The sequence below is a fragment of the Trachemys scripta genome, chromosome 4 (assembly GCF_013100865.1).
Source record: "Trachemys scripta elegans isolate TJP31775 chromosome 4, CAS_Tse_1.0, whole genome shotgun sequence".
Lineage (NCBI taxonomy): Eukaryota > Metazoa > Chordata > Testudines > Emydidae > Trachemys > Trachemys scripta.
In genome coordinates this window covers 74,857,262-74,881,637 of record NC_048301.1, presented here as the reverse complement: position 1 = coordinate 74,881,637, position 24,376 = coordinate 74,857,262, and the positions used below count along the sequence as shown (strand labels likewise).

The window sequence follows — 24,376 nt, the reverse complement described above, 5'->3', positions numbered from 1 at the left end:
GCCCCGGAGCACCCACAGGGTCAGTGCCTCCCTCCCGCTCATCTCTTTACCTGAATATCGGGACAAATGGTGTCCCGATCACACATTGATCGGGACGCGGGCCAAAGGATCGCGATATCTGGTCACCCTACCCGCAGCACCATCAACCGGGCCATTAAAAGTCTGATCAGCAGTCCTACCAGAGCTGCCAGGGACCCTTACACCAGTTGAAAATGGACACCTCGTCACCCTATACGTTTGCTAGTTTTGGTTGGATGTATTCCTCGAGATTTAATCACATGACATAATCTTTAATTAAAGATTAATCTTTAATTCCTGGAGACTCTAGGCCAATCCTGGAGGGTTGGCAACCCCGTGCCCCCGATCTCCGCTGGCCCCAGCTTTGTCCCCCAACTCTTGCTTCATACAGAATTGCCGCCAGACAGCGACACCCGCGACGTCCAACCCAAGCGCAGCCAGTTTGCGGTGCGTCGGGGCCGCCTCCCGGTCCTGGAGTAGGCGCGGGCAGACTCAGAGCCAGCTGCTGCTTCTCCACGGGGTCAGCGAGCTACTTCTACGGCGCATGCGCACCGACCCACCCCAGGTTGCAGACGCTAGGTTGCCGTGCTAGTAGCTGCCATGCGCGTTGAACCTTCCCTCCCGCGCATGCGCTCTGAGCCCTGGCCCGGCGGCGGGGTGGGTGGCTCTGCGCCGGCGGCTGCCCCGAACGCCGGCCCAGCGCCCCAGCCCTGCTGCTGGACGGGGCCGCTCGGCCTGACATGAGGCCGTGAGCCTGCACCGCTGCCGGCTGAGGTGAGGCCGGGGAGTCGGGCCCGGACCCTGCCGATCCTGGCCGGGGTGCGGGCTGCGGGGGCGATGAGACGTGCGGCCTGGCAGCCACCGCTCGGGGGGCTCTGTGCTGCTGCCGCCGCCGTGGGGGACAAGGGGTTACGGGCGGGCTGGCCGAGCTGCTCAAGGAGGCAGCCAGGCTGGGGGAGGCCGGGTCACAGGGAAGGGGTGGGTGGCTGATGTGTCCGGCGGCCTTGCAGGGATCCTGACGGGCGCTTTAGCGGGCGGGTGGGGAACACGCTCGGGGAGCACATCGCCAGCACGAGGCGTTCAGCCCCTTGCTCCCTTACAACATTTCTGTATCTGTGACTGGGAGTGTCGGACTGCGACTGCCACAATACGGGGAGAAACTGACTGGGAATCACATGAGGGGAGGATTCACTGCTCAGGTGCCCTGTTCCTCCGAAAACTTGCACTGAAGTAAGGCAGTTGTCTAGCCATAGACTATTAGTGTTGGAAGAGACCATCTAGTCCAACCCCTTACATGTTTCCTACTCTTTTAAAGACTTTTTTTTCTTATTACAGGTGGGTGGGCCACAAACCACATCTATTTTACCCTTTGTTAATAATATGGGTTGAAACTGATTTTAAATCTTACCTTGTGAGGTGCAGGTGAAATCACTGAGGGAGGAGGACCTATCACCCACTTACTTTCAATTCTCCTGTTAGTGTGTCTCAGTATTGTTGAAGTTTCATTCCACTCCTTCAACTTTTCTTGTATGGATGCATCTCTGTGTGAGGTCTTGATGTATGAAGTGCTTTTGTGGAGAAATTTTGTTTTAACAAAGGCTTTCTGGGCTAACCAGTGCTAGGCCTGTTCTTTGACAACTTCAGTGTTAAGGGGTTTGAACATAATTTTATAAACTTGTAATCTGAGAATTCTCCACAAACTCATTCCCACACTCAACTCAAGGTTCATAGTTTTTTAGGCACATGGGAGGGAGATATGATGCTGAATCAGACCAGAGGTCTGTCTAAACTGGTATCCATCTAGTAGTGACAAGTACCACTTGATTCAGAGGAAGATGGAAGCAACCCTGTAATCTCTAGGAAGTCTAGACTAGTGAAATTCGATTAAAGTATCTGTTCATGGATGGTTATGGGCTAGCCTGTTGATCAGGGAAGCTTCTTTCTAATCATTGATATTTTATCCTTGATGCCCTGAAGCAGAAAGGCTAATATTCCCTCTTAATTTTTTCAATGGTTTCTAATGTTAATTCTTATTATCCTTTACATGTCTAATTCCTTTTTGAAGTCTCCTAAGGACTTTGCCTTTATCTGGTGGCAGTGCGTTCTAGAGATTAATTATGCAGTGTGTAAAAATGATTAAATAGTTCCTTGTCTGAAACTGAGACTGAGGGAAAAAAGTCTTTCTCCGTGACTCAAGAGCTTGTCACAAATATATGAGCTCTGTGATAAATCAGATGATTCCAGCGATGTATGGGTGGAGTGAGGGAATAACTTGACTAAAAGGCAGAAGTAACATAGAAGATCTTGGGCTATAATACTGACAGTAATACTGTGAAAATCCTGTTCTTTTCCTGGCTACACTATGACTTCAGTCTTTTATCTGCTGAATATTCAACAGTAGGCTGGCAAAACTATTTAATTGAAATAAGAATGTGAAACTAGTTTAACTTGAAGCATTAAAAGTTGAGTTTCAGAGTAGCAGCCGTGTTAGTCTGTATCCGCAAAAAGAACAGGAGTACTTGTGGCACCTTAGAGACTTACAAATTTATTAGAGCATAAGCTTTCGTGGACTACATCCAAAGAAGTGGGCTGTAGTCCACGAAAGCTTATGTTCTAATACATTTATTAATCTCTAAGGTGCCACAAGTACTTCTGTTTTTTTTATTAAAAGTTGAGAACTTCTTAAGTGGTGTCTAAAACATCTTGCTGTGTTGCGTAAGTGCTATCACTTCAAGTTGCAAACAACCTCTGTTCCAATATTCTCTGGTAAAAACTGTTGTTTTTGACATACTCTTCAATTTCTTCATGTTTGGTGGTGGTTTGTTGTTGTTTGTATAATTTCTGTCTGATTAACATTTTCCCATTAAATTTCTCTTTTAGTTCTCAAAAATTGCCCTCTACACTTTCCCACAAAAGGAAGAATATATGATTAGATCAGCCATGCTCTAGAGCAGTGGTTCTCAAACTAGGGCCGCTGCTTGTTCAGGGAAAGCCCCTGGCGGGTCGGGCCTGTTTGTTTACCTGCCACATCCGCAGATTCGGCCGATTGTGACTCCCACTGGCCGCGGTTTGCTGCTCCAGGCCAATGGGGGCTGCAGGAAGCGGCGTGGGCCGAGGGACATGCTGGCCGCCCTTACTTGTTTAGTAACCACAATTTTGAAAGCACAAAAATTAACCTATATGATCAGTCCTGGAAAATATCAGTCCCCAGCTGCGGTTAATTTTTTATATTGATATTGTGCTTTTCATCCCAAAGTATTTCACAAGGATATACATATGGCACTACTGAAGTCCCTCTTCAGTGTTGGGAGATGCTGTACTTGGGTGAAAGAGCACATTTGCCAAGGACACCAGGGCAATCACCTGCTCTTACAAAAAGTACGTTAGTATCTTTCTAGTCCACACAGGATGGACAGGTGGTATTTATACAGGGTTACTGTATACTGTTGTTTTTTTTTTTTTTTTTTTTTTTTTTTACAACCCACCCTAGATTAGTGACTGCATCTTGATTGCGAGTCCTGTATGATACCCAATTTTGGGCAAATAAAGAGTATCAGTGACACATTCCCATTAATCGGAGTTGAATGAGGTTGAGTTTGGCATTGGAGATTCCCCTTCTCCCTCAGTTTATATACTTAATGTACATTTAACTACTTTTCCCTAATCCTTGAGCACACAATACTAGGAAACGTACATTGGGAACACTCTGGGAGATGGACTGGGTGGGACATATATAACGACTTTTTCTATCTATCTGATTTTATTTTTTTTTTTAAATCTCCGGCCCATTTGTTATTCTGACATTGTGGTTGTTATGTTTGACTGTAATATTTTATAAGGAAGTTGGTCCCGGCAAGTAACTGTTTCCGTATTGGTGCTTCCAAGTGTCATCCCTGATACAGAGGGCAGCCAGCACCTGACGTTCCAATGGAAGACCTGAATATCTGAAGAATGTCAGTGCAATCCTCTGAGGCAAAGGAGCCTTCCCAAAAGGGAGCTGAATATATTTCTGCCCTGCTGTTCCTGTTCTTTGTGATACCTGTCTCTCTTCTATCGCACTTAAAATTGTCCCTATTCTTACCTTGGGCATTTGTCTCCCTATCCTCTAGACACACGAGGAAGAAGTGGCTAGTTCCATTATGTGTGCGTCAGCCAAATATAACACCCGGGGTCCAGCCCTCATCCCAAGAATGAAGACCAAGCACCGCATCTACTACATCACACTCTTTTCCATTGTCCTGCTTGGCCTTATTGCCACAGGTATGTTCCAGTTCTGGCCACACTCCATTGAGTCATCCAGTGATTGGACAGTGGAGAAGCGCAGTGTCCATGATGTGCCTGTAGTCAAGCTTCCTGCTGACAGCCCCATCCCAGAACGGGGAGACCTTAGCTGTAGGATGCACACCTGCTTTGATGTCTATCGGTGTGGCTTCAACCCCAAAAACAAGATCAAGGTCTATATCTATTCACTGAAGAAATACGTGGATGAGTATGGAATGCTGGTTAGCAACACTATCTCTCGGGAGTACAACGAGCTGCTGACTGCTATCTCTGACAGTGACTTCTACACAGATGATGTCAACCGGGCCTGCCTCTTTGTGCCATCCATAGATGTGCTGAACCAGAACACGCTCCGCATCAAGGAAACTGCTCAAGCCTTGGCACAGTTATCCAGGTACTTACAGAAACCTTACTTTGTGAATCATAAAGTTAGAGCTGGAGAGGATAAGGTTAGTGATGGGAAAAGTTCTGCAGTGAGCCCTGGTCAGAGCTGAGATCAGAATTTGGGAGAGTCTGGCATCCATGTCTCAGGGAACAGCTCTCAAACTTGCTTTAATGATTTCTTCTCTTTAGATGGGATCGAGGCACAAACCACCTGCTGTTCAACATGCTGCCTGGGGGGCCACCTGACTACAACACAGCACTGGATGTTCCCAGAGATAGGTAGGCATCATGCTGTTTCTTTGAGTGCATTGAAGAGTGGCGTGTGTAGGATAAAATGTCCTTAAAGAGGAAGTGGGGCTCAGAACTCTTGGTAGTCCCAATACGAATGCTACAATTCCTGAGTCTTACATAGGTAGAGTATGTCTTACCCTGTTTTGATAGGAGATGGACTGTCTAGCTTTTTTAAGTTGAGAGGACAACTGTTTGTCCATGGCATTCTACAATGTTGCCCATGCTTAAATTCACAGGGAGTGGTGGCCCATGGTAAATATTGCAGCTATCAATGCTCCATCTTGATCTAAGCTGCTAGGCTCCTCTGATCAAGGTGAAGCATTCTGTGCTTAGACCTGTAGCCTCCACAGGGTGCATTTTAGTGAAGATGAAGAATGACAGACTTAGTTCTATTTAAATCAAATTAGGAGCCATTCTTGGGCTTCTCTCTAGCTGCCTCTGCTGGGCAAAGTTTAGCTGCTCCTGCTTTGTATTCAAAAGAAACAATATTGCTATTCTAGCTGACTCAACATCGAATGTGATGATTAGGACACCAGAGCTTGATTTGTGTTGTGTGTGATTTCAGGAATTGCACTGATCCAGTAATTTATCGCTGACTATAACGCTGTTGGGTTTTCTCTATCCTTCTCTGGCTTGTGCATTTTGAAAATTCCTTCCAGGAAATTACTAGTTTTGAACCCTTATCTTAATTGTTAGTTGTAGGGTAGGTTTCTCTACAGGCGTTCTGGGAAGGGGAAGAGAGGGAGTAAGGGTATGAAGAACATAGCTATAATAAAGAACAGACACTTTAGGTGGAAAGATGGGAAAGGGAAGAAATTTCCAACTATATTAAGCATAAAAAAGTAAATAATTTTACTTCACTGACCCACATGCAGTAGGCCTTACAAAACCAATACAGCTATTAGAGAGCAAGATGGACCTCTTCTGCCACATGATCAGCAAAATTCTGGCTAAAATCTGATTGCAAGATCTTTATTACTGATGATAGCATATGAGGCAGAATGTGGCTGGATTTTTAGATCTTGGTTTGTTTGCAACATTTCAACCATTTTGTCTTTTTTTTTCAAAACAGAGTAGATTTTCTCTGCAGTGTTCAGTATACTTTTTGGAGTTACTTTACTGACATTAAACTGTAGTTGCAGTCAGAAAAGGTAAAAACCAAAACACATTAGGTGCTTTTGACACAAACTTGGCCTGAAGAGGGCAGTCAAGCACAATTCTTTTACCATCAAAACTTGTTAAACATGTAACTTCTCTCACACTCGCGTTCTCTCAAGTTCTATAATTTTGAGAGTTTTTCATTTCATTTGCATTCTGTTTAATAGACAGCTCTGTTTTGGTACATAATATATAATAGTAACTGTACCTATGAAAGGAATAGATCTGTTGAATTAATGCAATAGATTTACTATGTGCTTCACAACTTTGTTTTATTGACCTCTTATGTATCAGGCATCCATTTAAAACTGGCCTTGTGTGTCTTGGACTTCATACACAGCAAATATATTATTTCACTAGGTGTTTGTTTTAAGCATATGGCATACTACTGGGAGAAATCAGGTAGTTCTGAATCCTCTGAGGTCTATTAGTTACAGGGGGAACAGGATCAGACAAGAGTGAAAGAAACTGCTTTGTTGCAACAGAAAGTCATGAAGTCCTAGGTAACAAATCATGACTCTCCATTTTGTTGAAACTTGCCATCAGTGACACATTTGTTTGTAGCAGAATATCTTCAGAGAGCCTGAGTAGTAGGGGTTATTATATGAGGCTTTCACTTTTGAAGACCTCAGTTCAAATCTAACAAGACCATCTGTACAGAATTGAAGGTCAAGAATGAAGTGCATTAGTAGTCTCTGTAAGGCTCTAGGACTAGACTTCCTAGGAGTGCAGCAGGTCAACATTAAAGTATACATTGGTGCTGTCTGGGAAGCTTGCACAAAGAGTCTACTTTATTTCTTTGGTATGTACCAAATCTGGTATGTGGCCCAAAAACAGTGCATTGTAAGGTTCATGAAATATGACAAATATGTTGTGTTGATTCAGTGCTGAACATTAATCTGGGTAAAATAAGACCTTATGTGCAGAGGAGAGTAGTGATGTCTTTTATGGTGTTCCTCTAGCTGGAAAACTTTTAGCTAGGTTATCTCACTAGTTTGTTTGTTTTGTTAGAGCTTTAAAACCAATATCAGGATTTCCAGAAGGCAGCTTGAAAGCTTTCGGTTTCATGACCTTGAAGATGGAAACATGGGTTGTCAGTACTAAGTAGTATGTTTAATTGGTGCAGAAACTGCTTTGCTGACAGTGTTGTAGAATATGTAGCCTTCTAGCCTTAATGCCTGGAAAACAGACTCTCTCAGAATTTTCTATCAGGTAATCTAGTGGTTGCTCTCATAGGGATGAAGAAAGATTTCCGTTAGCTGGTAGACAAGGCAATTCAGAACTTTTTCTTGGGGTAAATCTAAACCTAGTCTATAGAAGGAAACCTACCTAATAAGTTCCCAGGCAGCCTGCCTCCTTGCTGTTGGTTCTTGAATTAACTGTTGAGTTGGGCACTGATTAGGGATGTAAAAGTTTAACCTGTTAACTGGTAAGTATCAATCTTATCAGTTTCGCTTAACAATTAAACTCAGCTGCTGTCCTGAGCCCAGGACTCCACTGCTGTCCCCGGGGCCTGGCAGTCAGGAGGGATGGGGGGCTACATAAAACGTGGGGGTGCTACAGCAACCCGCGCACTCCTCGTTCCCTGGTTAAACGTTTAACTGATACATTTTTAATTGGTTACATGGTTACTTTTTTTTTACTGCTATTTACATCCCAGCACTGAGGTTTAGGAGAGTGGGTTTACAAGACTGGGGAGAGAACTAGTGATGCTCCAGAGTAAGCATTGGACATGATCAAGAAAACTTACAGCAGAGGGGAATGCAGACAGTGTTTTGTACTTTCTGAAGAGGAGAAAAGCGATCAATGACTGGGAAGAGGTTAGGGTGCGGTGGAAGGAAGGAGAAAGGAACTGAGAACATGTTCACTCATCTTTAGTTCAATGCAATTTAAAGACTACTTGCCTTCAGTACTCTAAAGGCTAATACCTTGATTACTGCACAGTATGATGAAAATCTGAGTGGAGTTAATTAACTGGTATTGGTTCCTGTGGGTTTATTTTGGTAAAAGTCTGTGTGATGCACACCTGCTTTCTCAAGGCTGATGAGATGATGTCATCTTATGTGGCGGATCCAATTAAAACAATCTGGTTGGAGTTTTCTCATGAAGGGATAAAAATAACCTGGGTGTAAAAGCGCAAGAGGAGCAAGACATGAGCCAAATCCAAATTTTCATTCCTTGCCTTGCAATTGAATTAATGTGAATGAGACAAGGAACATGAAATTTGAAGGGTGGGAAATAGTCACAGCAACATTTGACACACAGAGACGCACACAGTCACTGAAGGTAGGGCATTGCAATCCAAAATAATCACTCTGGCTTTGGAACCTGAATTCTCACTCAGCACCTTTTTTAATTTTTCATCCTGTGCTCAAGTAACCTCTTTCTCCTATAATGTGTAATTAGCCAGTGCTGGTATGTTTGGGTTTGATCACCTATACAGAACTGCAAGTTCAAAATATCTTTTGTTTCTGTAGCACCTTTTGTCTTGAACTCAGAAAACTCTGAAAGCAGTTCACAAACTAAATATATTTTGCTTGCATCATCACTGCAGTGCAGCCATATCTGGAGTAAAGAGTGGTAGCTTTTTAACAGAACAGAACAACTCCACACTACTGTTAAGGACAGGCAGTAAAGCATCCTGTAGAAACTTCAAGGTTATTAAAGCAGTTATTTATTGGACTCTGACTAGGACACCTTGCTCTGATGAAAAATTATTTAGAGTCTTTGAGAGTAATCTACAAGTTTAGTTTTACATCAAATGTGAAAGACGACATCTCCAAACATCATGCTAAGGAATTGGTTTGGTGCTAATTCCGGGCAAGAGAGTCACCTAATGAATCATCAGTATTGCTTCCTGTCACACCCTGGCATTTTTTGGATATCTCCCATTCAAGTACTGACAAGACATATCCCTGCTTAGCTAGTGAACTCTGGCAATATGGCTACTATCCATAATCATCTTAATCATTATAGACAATTAATGCTGCTCCTCAGGGTTCTTTCAGTACTGCCTAGTATAATGGTATGTCATGTTCTGCTCCTTTTCTCCAGAAAATGGGTGGAACTGGCATTGGAAAAATATATATTTTTCTACAATGTAAATTACTTTATATGGTAACTTGAGCAGACCCAGTATTCCTAGGACAATTTAAAGTATAGCATTCTGTAGTGTATGACTGGGTGTAATGAATTGTTCAGGAAGGCTGAATGAAAGAAGCTGAATCCAGGATTTCCGAAATTAGGGCAATGCATTCATTGTGCCATCTGGCCATTGGGGGTGAAGTGAAGACTGAAAGGTGGTCTCTCTACTAGCATGTTTCAAAGAAGCGCAGTCAGGAATAGCAAATGTGTAATATACTAGAGTTCAAATTTCTGCTGGCAATATGAAAGATTCATTATTTTCTCTCCTACATGTTCTTTTCCAGTCCTTAAAGCTCTTCCCTTCTGTCTGGCAAAAGGTTGCCCTACACAGGAAAAGCCACAGATGGACTATCTCCTTGACAGTCAAGGCATTCCCATTGGGAGGATACACTGTATCTTCATATAGGTAGAGCCCTACACAGATACAAAATTTACATCCGTATGTGATCCGCAGATATCTGCAGATTTGCAGGGTTCTACATCAGTGGTTCCCAAACTTTAACAGCTTGTGAACCCCTTTCACTAACACATCAAAGTCTCGCGAACCCCCTCTTAAAAATGTATATTCCAGGGTTTTTCTCCTTTACCTGAGTATAAATTATAAAAGCAATGATCTTGGAAATATAAAATTTGTTTTTATGACATGCTTATTACACACTATTTATTATTATTTATTTTTATTACATTATGAAAATGGCAACACTCTTCCAAGATCTCACTTTCGTAGCTTGTATCACTTTGAGTAAGCCTGTTATAAGACAGGGCTCCTACTCCTATTTCCTCAAGGAATATCAGATGTGAAACAGCATGAAGGTATTTAAGCAAGCCAACTTAGAGTTCCTCCTACACAAGCATTCGGTTCTTGAGCAATCCAGGCAAACAGTGAATGTTACAACAAAGCTTAAACTTGTTCTTCATAATAATTTTAAAAACAATACTAGCTGCCTATTTACTTTTAAAAACAGCAAAAAATATTCACCTCCCTTTCCGTTTCTTAGAGTCTTGAAGTTTAAATCTTCTCAGTGTGATAGATATGCTTGCTTTGATCTGCTTAGCTCTTGGAAGTCCAGGGGCTCCGGGCTGCTGGCCCCGTGCTGCCCGGGGTCCCTAGGGACAGCTCTGTCCGCCATTAGGGAATTTTTTCCCGAGAATCCCCTGTAACATTTTGCGAACCCCCAGGGGTTCACGATCCCCAGTTTGGGAACCACTTCTCTAGATATACCTCTACCCCGATATAACGTGACCTGATATAACATGAATTCGGCTATAACGTGGTAAAGCAGCGCTCCCGGGGGGGGGGGGGGGGGGGGGGGGCGGCTGCATGCTCGGGCAGATCAAAGCAAGTTCGATATAACGCGGTTTCACCTATAATGCAGTAAGTGTGTGGGGTTTTTTTTTTTTTTTTTTGGCTCCCAAGGACAGTGTTCTAAAATTTGGATCTGCATCCATCTCTTAACCATGGCTATAAAGCGGATATCTGCAGATTTGCAGGGCTCTACATATAGGGAGGCTTTCTAACCTATTCTTAAAAATCTTCAGTGATGGGGATTCTACAAACACTTGTCAGGAATGATTTAGGGATACTTGGTCTTCTCTCAGCACAGGGGGCTGGACTAGATGACCTCTCGAGATCCTTTCCAGCCATACATTTTTATTGTTCTATGATAACCATCTTTTATTACTCTTCTGTTTCTCAGTAGACAGTACTACAAGCTTCATCTGCTCTGAGGTTTATTTCAGAGCATATGGTTTATCTTTTGTCAGTGTGTTTGCCATTTATAGCATTTTCCTTAATGTAAAATCTAAGTAAACTGACTATTTTATGTGGTGTATTCTGAAATATAATAGTTAACAATTCTATAGTGCCTTCAATCCTGAAAAATCTTTGTGTTCTAAGAAATACAAAATCACTGCACCTGTAACAGAAATGCAGCTTACCTCTAACAGTTCAGAGCAACGTTACACAAAAAGTAGGGCAGGAACTGAAGAATTTGGTGTTGAGCTAAACTGATAGAATTAATTTAGGATGTAATTACTCAAACTGAAATTTAGCTATGACAACAGGATCATTAGTGACTATAAGTGATTAGGACCATCTCATCCAAAACACACCACCTCTACTAGCACTATGCTCCAAAAAACAGTGGAGACACTGGCTCAGTAAAGATTCAAAGAGAAGAGTACCACCTCTTGAATTACCAAAGCTATTCTGGAGCATCCAAAGCAGGCCGGTCCTTTGGGGGAATTTGATATCTTAGTTCTGAGCCAGTATAACTGCATGTTTAAAAAAATGTTCACAGTTCCCTTTTGTTTTGTACTGCAGCTGGGGTAAGTTAAAATAAAGGTAAAACTTCATGGGAAAGCCACTGATAAAAGTGCTACAGACACTGACATCTCAAAGCAGAAAAGCCTGCTCATATGCTAGGAATGATGACAAAGTATCATGACCTGGAATTTAAACGTAATATCCTATGTGCTCCATTCACAATCTTTTCATTTCCTTACATTTTCAGAGCCCTGTTGGCTGGAGGAGGCTTCTCCACATGGACCTATCGGCAAGGCTACGATGTCAGTATTCCTGTTTACAGCCCTCTGTCTGCAGAGGTGGAGCTGCCAGAGAGGGGACCAGGGTAAGCTGATCCTGGTGAATTGGACTGGTTGCATTCACTAACTTGTTAAATGTGTGGTGTTAGCATCTAGATATAACTTCAGACTTGCTTATAGTGCTGGGCATGTTTGTAAGACATGGTGATAACGGACATGTTATAGGTTTGTGTGTATAAATCAATGGTCCGCTCACATCTTGAATACTGCATGCAGGTGTGGTCGCCCCATCTCAAAAAAGATATGTTGGAAAAGGTTCAGAAAAGGGCAAGAAAAATGATTAGGGGTATGGAACGGCTTCTGTATGAGGAGAGATGAATTAGACTGGCACTTTTTAGCTTGGAAAAGAGACGTCAATGGGAGATATGATAGAGGTCTATAAAATTATGACTGGTGTGGAGAAAGTAAATAAGGAAGTGTTATTAACTACTCCTCATAACACAAAACTAGGGGTCAACAAATGAAATTAATAGGCAGTAGGTTTAAAAAAAGTATTTTTTCACACAACGCACAGTCAGCCTGTGGAACTCTTTGCCAGAGGATGTTGTGAAGGCCAAGACTATAACAGGGTTAAAAAAAGAACAAGATGAATTTGTGGATGACCGGTCCATCAATGGCTATTAGCCAGGATGGGCAGGGATGGTGTCCCTAGCCTCTGTTTGCCAGAAGCTGGGAATGAGCAACAGGGGATGGATCACTTGAGGATTACCTGTTGTGTTCATTCCTTCTGGGGTACCTGGCATTGGCCACTGTCGGAAGACAGGATACTGGGCTAGATGGACCTTTGGTCTGACCTAGTATGGCCATTCTTGTGTATTGGGGAATGGTGGGGGGGATTGGTGTTAGAGTATAATCATGTTCCCTCACCGATAGCTGGCTGAGACTTATGTCGGTGATACATGGAATGAAGCATAGTGCCTTTTGGCTGGCCCCGCTCCAGAGATTGCAGTGGTGGTTATCTTCAAATGGGCATGTTTCTAGTAGAGTTGTGCTGGGATTCAAAATATATAATCATTGTTGATAAAATTTTCAGGCGACATGAAGACTAGAGAAATGGTAAATAATAAGGATGGGGCAGTTATTCAGAGAAATATGGATTGCCTGGTAAACTGGGCCCACTCAAAAAAAAAAAAAATGTTTTCATACAGCCAAATGCGAGGTTATACATCTAGAAACAAAGAATGTATGCCATACATACAGAATGGGGGACTATATCTTGGAAAGCGGTGACTCTGAACAGGATTTAGTGGACAAACAATTCAACATAAGCTCTCATTGCAATGCTGTGGCAAAAAAGGAGGGGAAATGCAGCCTTGGGTGTGTAAAAGGGGAATAGTGAGTAGGAATAGGGAGGGATTTTACCTCTGTATATGGCATTGTTGAGACTGATCATTGGAATGCAGTGTCCAATTCTGGTGGCCCACATTTTAAAAAGATGTTGAAAACTTGGTGAGGGTGCATAAAAGACGCAAATAATTAGAAGGCTAGAAAAAGTGACTTATTTAAAGAGCTCAATCTGTTTAGTAGATCAGCAAGAGAGTTGATTAGTATTTGGGGTACTTTCATGAGGAGAAAATACTGGATACTAATGGCTCCTTATCTAGTGGAGAAAGGCATAACAAGAACCAGTGGTTGGAAGTTAAAGCCAGACAGTTTAAAATTAGAAATAAAACACACTTTTTTAAGTGAGGGCATTAACCTGTTGGAACAAACTACCAAGGAAAGTGATGGATTCTTCATCTCTTGATGTCTCTAAATTAAGACTGGTTGCCTTTTTGGAAGATATATTTTAGTCAATTACAAATTGGGTTCATTACAGGAGTAACTGGATGAAATCCTCTGGCCTGTAATATACAGAAGGTCAGACTAGATGATTTAACTGTCCTTTTTGGCCTAAAATCTATTAATCTATGATTTTTTAAAAAAATATTGTGTTCATAATACCTTTTTATCTGAGCAGCCGAAAGCACTTGACAATGAGGCCTTACTTGCCTGTCACTATTCCTATTTAACAGATGAGTAAACTGAGGCAGTAAGCTTAAGTGACTTGTTCACATGTCACAGCAAAACCGATACGGAGCCATGAATATGACCCAGAAACTTTCAATCCTTTGTGTGATGATCACTCCCTATCAAAAGTGTCCCTTCACATATGAAATATCTGCTACATAGTGCAATGCTAACAATTATGCATTTTTAACCTGTGTACCTTGGGTACTTGAGGCAGCACCCAAGTGGTTAAAGGGATGCTGTCAACTTCAGATCAGAAGTTTACCTTACATGTCAGTAATCTCTTCTGCTGATAATGTCAGTGTTTTTGCTATTGTCTTTTGAGGGCTGTAAACCTGAATTATTTTGAATTTCAGGTCACCTCAATCTCTAAGGTAAACAAATGATTGCAGGACAACCTGGAGTGGTAATCATGTACACGTTTTTCTCATTGCTTCAAATATTCTTGTATGTGAACAATGCAGTGACACTTAAGTGAATCCCGTTTAGTGTTTGATAAATTGTTATCTTAAGCACAGGGGGAGAGAACATCATATTCATATTTAGGAAACACAATGCATCGGGTAGACCTCAGCATCTATGGTTTCTCTCTTTAGTACAGACTTCTTCATAGTTCATGTCCCACATGATCAGCCAGGTGGCATGGCTAGTTGCAGTGCATGAGAGAACAGATGTGTATCGGGAGCAAGTGCAAGTGCCTCAGTCACTGATTTAGTGAATATTTTGCAACCACCATGTATCATTACACGCTGATTATTGGCAGAGTTGGTTGGGCTACAGCTTGGGTAGAGCGCCATCTGGTGGCCAATCATTGATGTAATTTCAAAAACAATTGGTCACCATGAGTTCTATTTTTCTTTTGTGGTGGGAGTGGGGGAAAAAAATGACAAAAGAAAGCTGGTCAAAATTCAATCGTAGGTCGATAGATAGAATTATATATTCTTATTCTAAACTGTCAGGCTTGGTATATGTTAGGATTTTACATCCATTTATAGCAAGACTTGGATCACAGGGTTTTGGTGTTATGGGATGTTGACAATGTTATGCCAGAATTTTTGGTCTTAAACCATTAAAGCATAAAAGTGAACAACCTTGTGCAACTTCTGGCTGGCCATTGCCATTATTAGCACTTACCAACAGCTGTGCTGGCTTGTAAGGTAAATTTTATTTTTGTTTCTTTTAGAGAGATGGATTTAGAATTTGTGATTTAGTTTCTTTATAGTTTAGTTGCCTAAAACAGAGTTATAAATTCAGTGATGCCAGGAGTGAATATTCCAGCAAGCCTCTGCGAGTTACAAAAATAGCATTACAAAGAAAAAAGTCCGTGTAACTCAACTGTCTAATTGGAGCAGCCAAAACTGCTGGTGTGGAGATGGTAAGGTGGGTGGGTAGGGCAGAGTTCAGCTTTATAATGTGTGTGCTTCAGAGCTGTATATTTAAAAAAAAAAAAAAAAAAAAAAGCCATCAAGTGAAGGGAAATTGGAATCTTAAATAGAGGCCTCATATTTCCTGAGTTTTCTTGGCGGGGGGAGAGACATACTGTGTATCTGTGTATTTCCTTGCATCAGACATAGTGGAGTAGTCTGTGTTAGCTGATCTTTAAATGAAGGATCAGAATAAATTTTAGGACTGTGTTTTCGGTGCAGTGTGCTGTACTCCAGCATGAACGAGCTGCACAGCTTAATGACATGAACAGCTAACTTGAGACTGTATCCCTGCATTTTGACCTGAGCTGTTAAAATACATTTTTGAATATGTTGATATTAAAATAAGTTATCTAGCACGTTAGCAATTTACATTATAAATATAAATTTGTTAATCTCAGCAGAGGTCAATGGTTGAATGGGGCTATGATGCTCAACTCAGACCTCTGTCCAATAAGTGGTCCTTCCAGGATAACACAAAGGCACAAGGCTGAGTCAGTGAGGAGAACTTATCTAACTACTGCCCTTACTGTATCTATTCTGTGGATCAACATAGGGTGCCAGGGCAGTCAGCACCTTTCATCCATATAAAATTAACTAAAATATCTACAAGCAGAAGAACGTAGCATCAGTCATCCAAAGTGCTCTGGGTGCTTTACAATAAAACACTAACATCATGTAAAATATAACCAGGTAAACACATACTGCAATAGTCTTGCATCAGAGGCTTTCTCAGTATGTTACAAGGTTATTTTTGTTTCAGTTTATGAAACAGATGAAGAGTTGCCCATCCCAAGCTTTTGGGCACCCTTTTCAAGAATTAAAATTTACAATAATCTGTATGTCGCTTTGAGGAGCTTATCTCTACTTATTGTTATCCATACAATAATAATTAGATCTGACCAAATCTTAATTATGTGATATCAGTTAGTTAATAACTCCTTCCAACTCTCATCCTATTCTGTCCCCAAACATTGGAGGAAAAAAGCTGAGTTTTGTGGTGTGTTCATCAGATAAGTAAATCTGGACTCTGCTGGGCCCAGATAGAAGGAAATGAGTTCCAGACTCTTTAGAGAGCAAACTCCTGGAAACGTCAGGTCACCTTGGTTCCACTTTTCAGTCCTCGTAGGTACTTCATCCTGTCATCCCAAATGGCTCTTCACCCGGAATACCGTTCTGACTTGGAGGCTCTTCAAGCTGAGAACGGAGAGTCTGTGCTGATCCTGGACAAGTGCACAAATCTGTCAGAGGGAGTTCCTTCTGTTCGTAAACGTTGTCACAAGAACCAGGTCTTTGATTACCCTCAGGTGCTTCAGGTAAGGCTGCTTAACCTGCATAGCCCCACAGACCCAATGATGCTTAACTTAGCAAAGAGTTTTTGTTTAGTTTAGATAGCACGCTTCCTTAATTTTCAGTGAAATTGCTGGAAGAATTTGAAAATGAAAAGTCTATATTGCATTAAACAGTATCCTAAAAGTAAATTATATTCCAATTTACAGTTATCCTCATTGAACTCGAAGGACCAAAAGTGTGTTATGAACTTGAAGGGATATACAGGGATTAAAGGGGATGCGGTTTAGTGTTTGAAAAACAATTCCACACAGTGCCCTGTGTACCCATGACAAATTGAGATAGAAGATTTGACAGCATGCAACTATGGAAACATCTAGGTGAAATGTGTTTGATGGCCTTGGCCCAACTTCCAAAGGGCTTTTGATGTGTCAATGATATGAAGATAAAACCAGATAAGCTTTCTCAGACTTCTGTGTCTTCTGGCAAGCCCCCAGTACAGAGTAGAAGTACTTTACCATGCAGTGTGGTGAAGCCAGCTATACCTTTGGCCAGTTGGGGAATATTCCACTGCATTCCATCTCTGGCCACCAGCATGTAAATCATCATTGAACTTCAACAAATTATGATAAATTTGTTTTTCTGCTGTGCATTTGTTGTTTTTCCTCCAGTTCTGTTATATTTTGTAGGAAAGATGTTTAAAATTCCAAGTGGAGGAGGGTGAGAGGAAGGGAAGGGTTGTTCTGAGTTGTAAACCTTCATCCAGGGAAAAAAAAATTCTCTTCACTTTGCTTCTTTAATGAAGACTGTATCATTCAATGATAGCAGGAGAGGGGATAGATAGATATAATTTTTAACTTGAGAGCTGGCACATGCAGAGATTGTTAAAATAGTTTCCTTTGCAGAGCTCTGCATCTCCCTTTGGAATGTCTGGCTGATAACAGCAATGATATGAGGAGATATATTTATAGTAACTTTTGTCTAGACAGGAAAAATGGTTATCTGGGCAGATGAGCATGTGTGTCCACATCTGGGGCTCTTTTCTTATTCCCCCAGACCTACCCAAAGTCTTCCACCTGCTGCCCTGTGATCTATCGAGTAGGTGTTTAAAATGTGTTTTGCTCCTTTTTCCTCCATCCTCCCCAAAGCAGTCTGAGATTTGATCCCAGCACAACCTTTCCTGCATTCCCTTTACTGTCGCTTTTATTAAATAGACTCCTGGACTGCTGGGTTGCTAATGCATCCTGTTTTACAATCTTCTCTTGGCTGAGATTTTAGGACAGCTCAGCAGTGTTCTGATATGAACATAGGTTTCACAGCTTTGTTGGGAAGCAAGTGAGGGGACAGCAAAGACTTTTAATTCCTAGTTCTCATATTTAACTGCCCCCTTCAGAAAGCAAATTGGATGCCCTGAATAGATAGTCTCATATGAATATTGTACCGTTTGTACAAGGTACTGGTGAGACCTCATCTGGAATACTGTGTGCATTTCTGGTCACCCATGTTCAAGAAAGATTACTTCAAACTGGAACAGGTGCAGAGAAGGACTACTAGGATCACAGAGGAATGGAGAAACCTACCTTACAAGAGGAGTCTTAAGGAGCTAGGTTCGTTCAGCCTAACAAAATGGAGGCTGAAGGGAGATATGATTGCACTCTATAAATACAAGAGAGGGATGAACACCAGGGAGGGAGAGGAGTTACTGAAGTTAAGGGTCAATGTTGACACAAGAACAAATGGATATAAGCTGGCAACCAACCAGTTCAAGCTCGAAATTAGACAAAGGTTTCTAACCATCAGAAGAGTGAAGTTCTGGACCAGCCTTCCAAGGCGAGTTGTGGGAGCAAAAAACAACTTGTTTCAAGACTGTGCTTGATAAGTTTATGGAGGGGATGGTATGATGAAGTTGCCTACAGTGGCTCATGGCCCATCCATGACAATTGTTAGCAAATATCTCTCCCATTGGAGATATTTGCTGACACTAGATGGAGAAGACTCTGAATTAATACAGAGAATTCTTTCCTATGTGTCTGGTGGGTGGGTCTTGCCCACATGCTCATGGTCTAACTGATTGGCATATTTGGTGTTGGAAAATAATTTCCCCCTAGGTCAGATTGACAGAGACCCTGGGTTTTTTGCCTTCCTCTGCAATGTGGGGCACAGGTCAACTGCTGGTTTGAATTAGAGTAAGTGGTGGATTCTCTGTAACTTGAAGCCTTTAATCAAGATTTGAGGACTTCAGTAGCTCAGCCCGAGGTTATGAGCCTATTACAGGAGTGGATGAGTGAGGTTCTGTATCCTGTGATGTGCAAGAGGCCAGACTAGACGATCATGATGGTTTCTTCTGGCCTTAAAGTCTATATGTCTCCTCACATACTGTGTTCCTTCTCTTTTCTTGGGCTCTTGGATAATAGATTCACTAGATCCTTTCTTAATAAATAAATCTATAAACAATTTGAGTGACCTTTTTTGGTGCTGGAGAAAGCCAGACTGACAGCCCTGGGGAGCAAAGTCCTGTTAGTGCAGTACTAATACATCAGCAGCAGCACAAGCTTCACCAATGCTGTAGCCAATGTACCTCATCCCTGCCCTGCAAAGGCCACCTATAAGGTGGCCTTCATGTCCTACTTGGTTCTCAGTTTCTCTGCTTTTGTTGCCAACCAAGTTGTCAATGCCAATAGGACTGGTGGTTTCTGTGGATACTGTCTTCTGGAAACTGGATTGTAACCAGAAAACTCTTTGTACATAGGCCACAGAACAGACATCAGATAGTAACTTACTAACATCCTGAGCTAGCTTTGAACCAATGACCTAGAGATGAAAAATCTTTCACCCACTACAGTCCCTGAACCAGTTCCCTAGCGTTTAACAAACATCAGTTATTTTTGAACAGTGTTAAATAGTACTTTTTTTTTTTTTCTTTCTAATGCATATATCAACACAGGGAAAATTGTTTCTCAGAGTGTCTCCACTGACATTCCAGAGCATTTATGTATTGTATCAGTTGAATAATCATGATTAAGGCTTCAATTTTGTCAGGGATATTTTTAGTAAAAGTCAGGGACAGGTCACGGGGAATAAACAAAAATTCAGCGAAGCTGTGACCTGTCCCTGACTTTTACTAAAAACATCCCTGACAAAATGGGGAGGGAGGAGGGTTCTGCAACCTGCCCCGCTGCATGCAGGGAATTGTGGCTCCCCACCCCTACCCAGGGGCTGGGAGCTGCACTGAAGGCCTGGGGGGGGGAAGGGGGAGAGAACCCACTGCCCATGGCAGCTGGGCTGCTGCGGGAGGGTCCCCTGCTGCTGGCAGTGGCTGGGCTGCTGCGGTGCCCCAATATCATGGAGGTTTCTTGAAGTCATGGATTCCATGATTTCTGTGACCTCCGTGACAGAATCATAGCCTTAATCATGATCATAGTCAGCCATTAAGATGTTAAATTTGTAAAGGGTTTGGCATTCTTTTGTCTTTCCTGATGGATTAAACTTCTGACATGGGATCACTAAAACACAATATGGAAAAGCCCTATTAGTTCATCCTGTCCTCATTTTTCACCTTACACCCAGTGGCCAGTGCAGAATAAAGTTGCACATTTATTTTGAGTCTGATGGTCACTCAGAACATGATGATGGCAGAGAGCAAACTTGAGTGATGTTTTCCTTTAACCTCTCTGTTCAGAGGGGAATGAATATATAAATTATAGGGATGTAATATTTGTTCCTTTTTTCATCTTTGTTTGTGGTTGCTATTCACTGACAGGAAGCCACATTCTGCATCGTTCTGCGTGGTGCTCGCCTGGGACAAGCTGTGCTAAGTGATGTACTTCAGGCTGGCTGTGTCCCTATTGTTATTGCTGACTCCTATATTTTGCCTTTCTCTGAAGTTCTGGACTGGAAGAGGTTCGTATTTATTGGTTTGCACCCTCCATACCAGTGTAAGGTATGCATGCCACTTGGTGATGTGCATTAAATTCAAACCACTTGAAACCTCACAATCTAGAAGTGAAGGAACAGAATATGCAGGGGGCTGCATTCAGAATGCTGACAACAGGGCAGCTGAAGTCCACCCTATGGATACATCCAAGCATAGGAAGTAATGGAGCAGGAAAATGAGAGGGGACAAAAGGGGGGTGGAGAGCAGCATGGTCTGTCCAATTCTTGGTATTGGATTTCCTGATTCTTGCAGCTCAGGATATTAATCTATAGAACAAAAAATATTGGCCTTGTCACACTTGTATTTGCACCCAAGCTGTTTTAAATTTACTTCTAATAGTTTACACCTCCCAAACCCCTGTGAGGGAAAGAAATAGCCCCATTTTACAGGTGTGAGTGACTGAGTCACGGCAGAGATTTTGCATGCATGCAAAATGCCCATTTTGTGTGCATACAAGTTTACGTACTTAACACTCTTTTTCCCTAAATGATTTATTCAAAATTACACCAAGTCATTGACAGAGCTGGAATTAGAACACAGGAATTCTTGGCTCTCAGTCCATACTTAATTCATTAGACCACACTCCTCTACGTAGCCACTTGCAGCTGCTCTACTGCAAATGCACCCCACAGAGTTTTTGGGCATTTCCCTTAGGTTGAGCAGCTGGAGTCATGAAGAAATTCCCCAATGATCTAGTATTGAATAATTAATTGCATTACAGGGGCTTATGCCTTCCTCTGAAACATCTAGCGCGTAGCATGTTATGATACCAGTTTAGATGGACTATTGGTATGTTCTCATGTGGCATTTTTATACTTTTTTCCCCTCACTGTTTTGCATTTAGAGCCTCTGTTGTGATACCTGAAGAAAAGATGCCTGAAATGTACAGCATTCTGCAAAGCATTCCTCAGCGGCAGATTGAGGAGATGCAGAGACAGGTAAAATAGCCTGAATATAGCATTTAAATCTATACATGAGTTCATGTGTGTCCACTGCCTGTGTAGGGGTGTGAAGTGTGGTTGGGAGTAGAAGCATTCTGCATATTCTCATATTATTAAAGTTCAGTTCATTCAGCTCGCTGATTTTTTTTGCACTAAAAATACAATAACTGACATTTATATAATGCTCAGAATACTTAAATACTGAATATGCAAAGATAATTTTATCCATTTCTGGCACAACTAAATCTGCTGAAGAGCAGCTGTTTAACAGTACTACAGTATAGTTTAGGTCAGGAATTTAAGAACACTGCATATGATTGCAATTGTAGAACGCTTGAGTAGGCAGAATTTAGTTACCCACACTGGAATTTCTCTGGCATGTTATGTTAACATCCATGCTCTTGTGAAAGATGTTATGGGATCTTCAGTGCCCACAATGGTCAGGGTCTCCCGAGCATGGACTGCGTAAATACTGTGAAAAGAAAAACTGAGGTCCAGACCACCTGTTTATTAAAGACCCCATGGTACTTTCCACAAGAGCAGGGGTGCTTACTTCAGTAGCTGGCCAAATTCCACTGTAAGTAATTTAATTTTACTCTCTTCTCCCTGCTTTCTCAACACACAATGATGATTTAAATTCCTGCAGAGTTCAATTTTATTCCCCTGCTCTTGCAAGTTAAGACAAGTTTCTGATAAAAGCATAGTGCAAATTTGTAGCTTCCTGCTCAACCATAGCTAAATTCATTGAAGTGAGAGATTCATGAATTCTGCCGACCCTACATATGTCCAGATCTATAAATATACTTCGAAATCTTTGGGCGAAGGGTGGTAGTTAAATGCAAAATGCTTTATGTACATTAATTACACAAGCTCATCCCTGTAAGATAGATGTTATACATATTTTACAAGGGGAAAACAGAGTCATAGAGAGGTTGTGACTTATATAAGGTCATGGAATGAGTTGGGTGGAGCCAGGAATATAATCCAAGGAGTATTGACTCAGTTCCCAGTTCAGTCCAATAGATGATGCTGCCTGTTTGCCACAGATTGTTAGTGTCCATAATACCAGATACTTGCTCTGACCTTAGCATTCCCATGCAGGTGTGTGTGTCAGTGACTCAGCTGAGCAGATCAGTACAATTGTTGGCTGTAGGCAGATTGTGGTAAAGTGGCTGAGCATCTTGGAGAATTACATTTTGGAGGCATAGGGAAAGAAGGATATTTGCATTTCACAGATACTTTTATGTAAGGTATTTCTGTCACCCTTGTCATTGAGTGCCTCATAGTTATTGATATATTTATTCTTACACCACCACTGTGGGTAGAGAAGTACTGTTAGCCCTCTTTTACAGATGGAGAACTAAGGGACTTGTTTAAAGTCATATAAGATTTCTGTGGCAGAGCAGGAATTGAACCCAGGCCTCTGGAGTCCCAAGTTATAACCTTAGCCACAAAACCATCTTTCCTCCCTGATGATACTTGTAAATATCAAGGAGAGGGAGAAAATGTTTAAGTGGTCCAAGAGGTATAAGTAGGAGTAAAGAGATGAAATTCAGAAATAGGAAATTTAAAGATAAATATCAGAAAATATTCCTTATGGTGAGATTTTTAATATGTGGAATAGTCTCTCCAAGTAATAAAAGTCCCATTGTTCAACTCACTTGTAACTACACAGTGCTGGAAGCTATACTATATGTAGGGCCTTACTAAATTCACAGCTGTGAAAAATGTGTCATGGGCCATGAGATAAGCCCACCCCCATGAAATCTAGCTATTGGAGGGGAGAGGGAGGAGCAGAGCTGGGGGCACTTGAGCTGGGGTCTCCTACTGTTCCCCAGGCTCCAGCTGCTAGTCCCCAGGCTGGGGAGGCACGGGACTTCCTCATCCCCTACACCGGGGTCGGCAACCTTTCAGAAGTGGTGTGCCGAGTCTTCATTTATTCACTCTAATTTAAGGTTTTGCGTGCCAGTCATACATTTTAACATTTTTAGAAGGTCTCTTTCTGTAAGTCTATAATATATAACTAAACTATTGTTGTATGTAAAGTAAATAAGATTTTTAAAAAATGTAAGCTTCATTTAAAATTAAATTAAAATGCAGAGCCCCCCCGGACCGGTGGCGTCCATCTAATAGTGTACGTTTTACACAATGGTGTGGTTTTATCAGCATGAGATCAGGATAGCTGTATTATTTATTAAAAAAAAGCCAGTGTGTGTTATTCAGGTCACCCCCAAAGAGGGACAAAGCTTTTACACAACACCACAGCAATATGTATTCCGTATGAGCCAGATATTTCACAGCAATATTTTAGAAAAATGTTAGAGAAAAAAACTTTTGAAGTGATAATCAAGCTAGCCCAGTACAGACAGTTGATAAGAAGTGTGAGAATACTTACAAGGGGAGATAGATTCAATGTTTGTAATGGCTCAGCCATTCCCAGTCCTTATTCAATCCTGAGTTGATTGTATCTAGTTTGCATATCAATTCCAGCTCAGCAGTCTCTCTTTGGAATCTGTTTTTGAAGTTTTTTCTGTTGTAAGATAGCCACCCGCAGGTCTGTCATTGAGTGGCCAGACAGGTTAAAGTGTTCTCCCACTGGTTTTTGAGTATTTTGATTCCTGATGTCAGATTTGTGTCCATTAATTCTTTTGCGTAGAGACTGTCCGGTTTGGCCAATGTACATGGCAGAGGGGCATTGCTGGCACATGATGGCATATATCACATTGGTAGATGTGCAGGTGAACGAGCCCCTGATGGTATGGCTGATGTGATTAGGTCCTATGATGATGTCACTTGAATAGATATGTGGACAGAGTTGGCATCGGGCTTTGTTACAAGGATAGGTTCTTGGGTCAGTGTTTTTGTTCAGTGATGTGTGGTTGCTGGTGAGTATTTGC

General features: G+C 41.8%; 1 protein-coding gene across 1 annotated transcript in view; it reads left to right on the top strand.

Annotated features, from left to right (window-relative positions):
* The first annotated feature begins 648 nt into the window (after window positions 1-648).
* EXT2 (exostosin glycosyltransferase 2) overlaps window positions 649-24,376 on the top strand; it is a 94,360-nt gene continuing 70,632 nt past the window's right edge. The window contains exons 1-7 of the mRNA XM_034769614.1: window positions 649-792; window positions 4,128-4,693; window positions 4,873-4,962; window positions 11,790-11,906; window positions 16,435-16,630; window positions 20,365-20,504; window positions 21,383-21,476. Of these exons, the coding sequence (XP_034625505.1) occupies window positions 4,158-4,693; window positions 4,873-4,962; window positions 11,790-11,906; window positions 16,435-16,630; window positions 20,365-20,504; window positions 21,383-21,476 (1,173 nt within the window). The 5' untranslated portion in view covers window positions 649-792; window positions 4,128-4,157. The remainder of the gene's footprint in view (window positions 793-4,127; window positions 4,694-4,872; window positions 4,963-11,789; window positions 11,907-16,434; window positions 16,631-20,364; window positions 20,505-21,382; window positions 21,477-24,376) is intronic.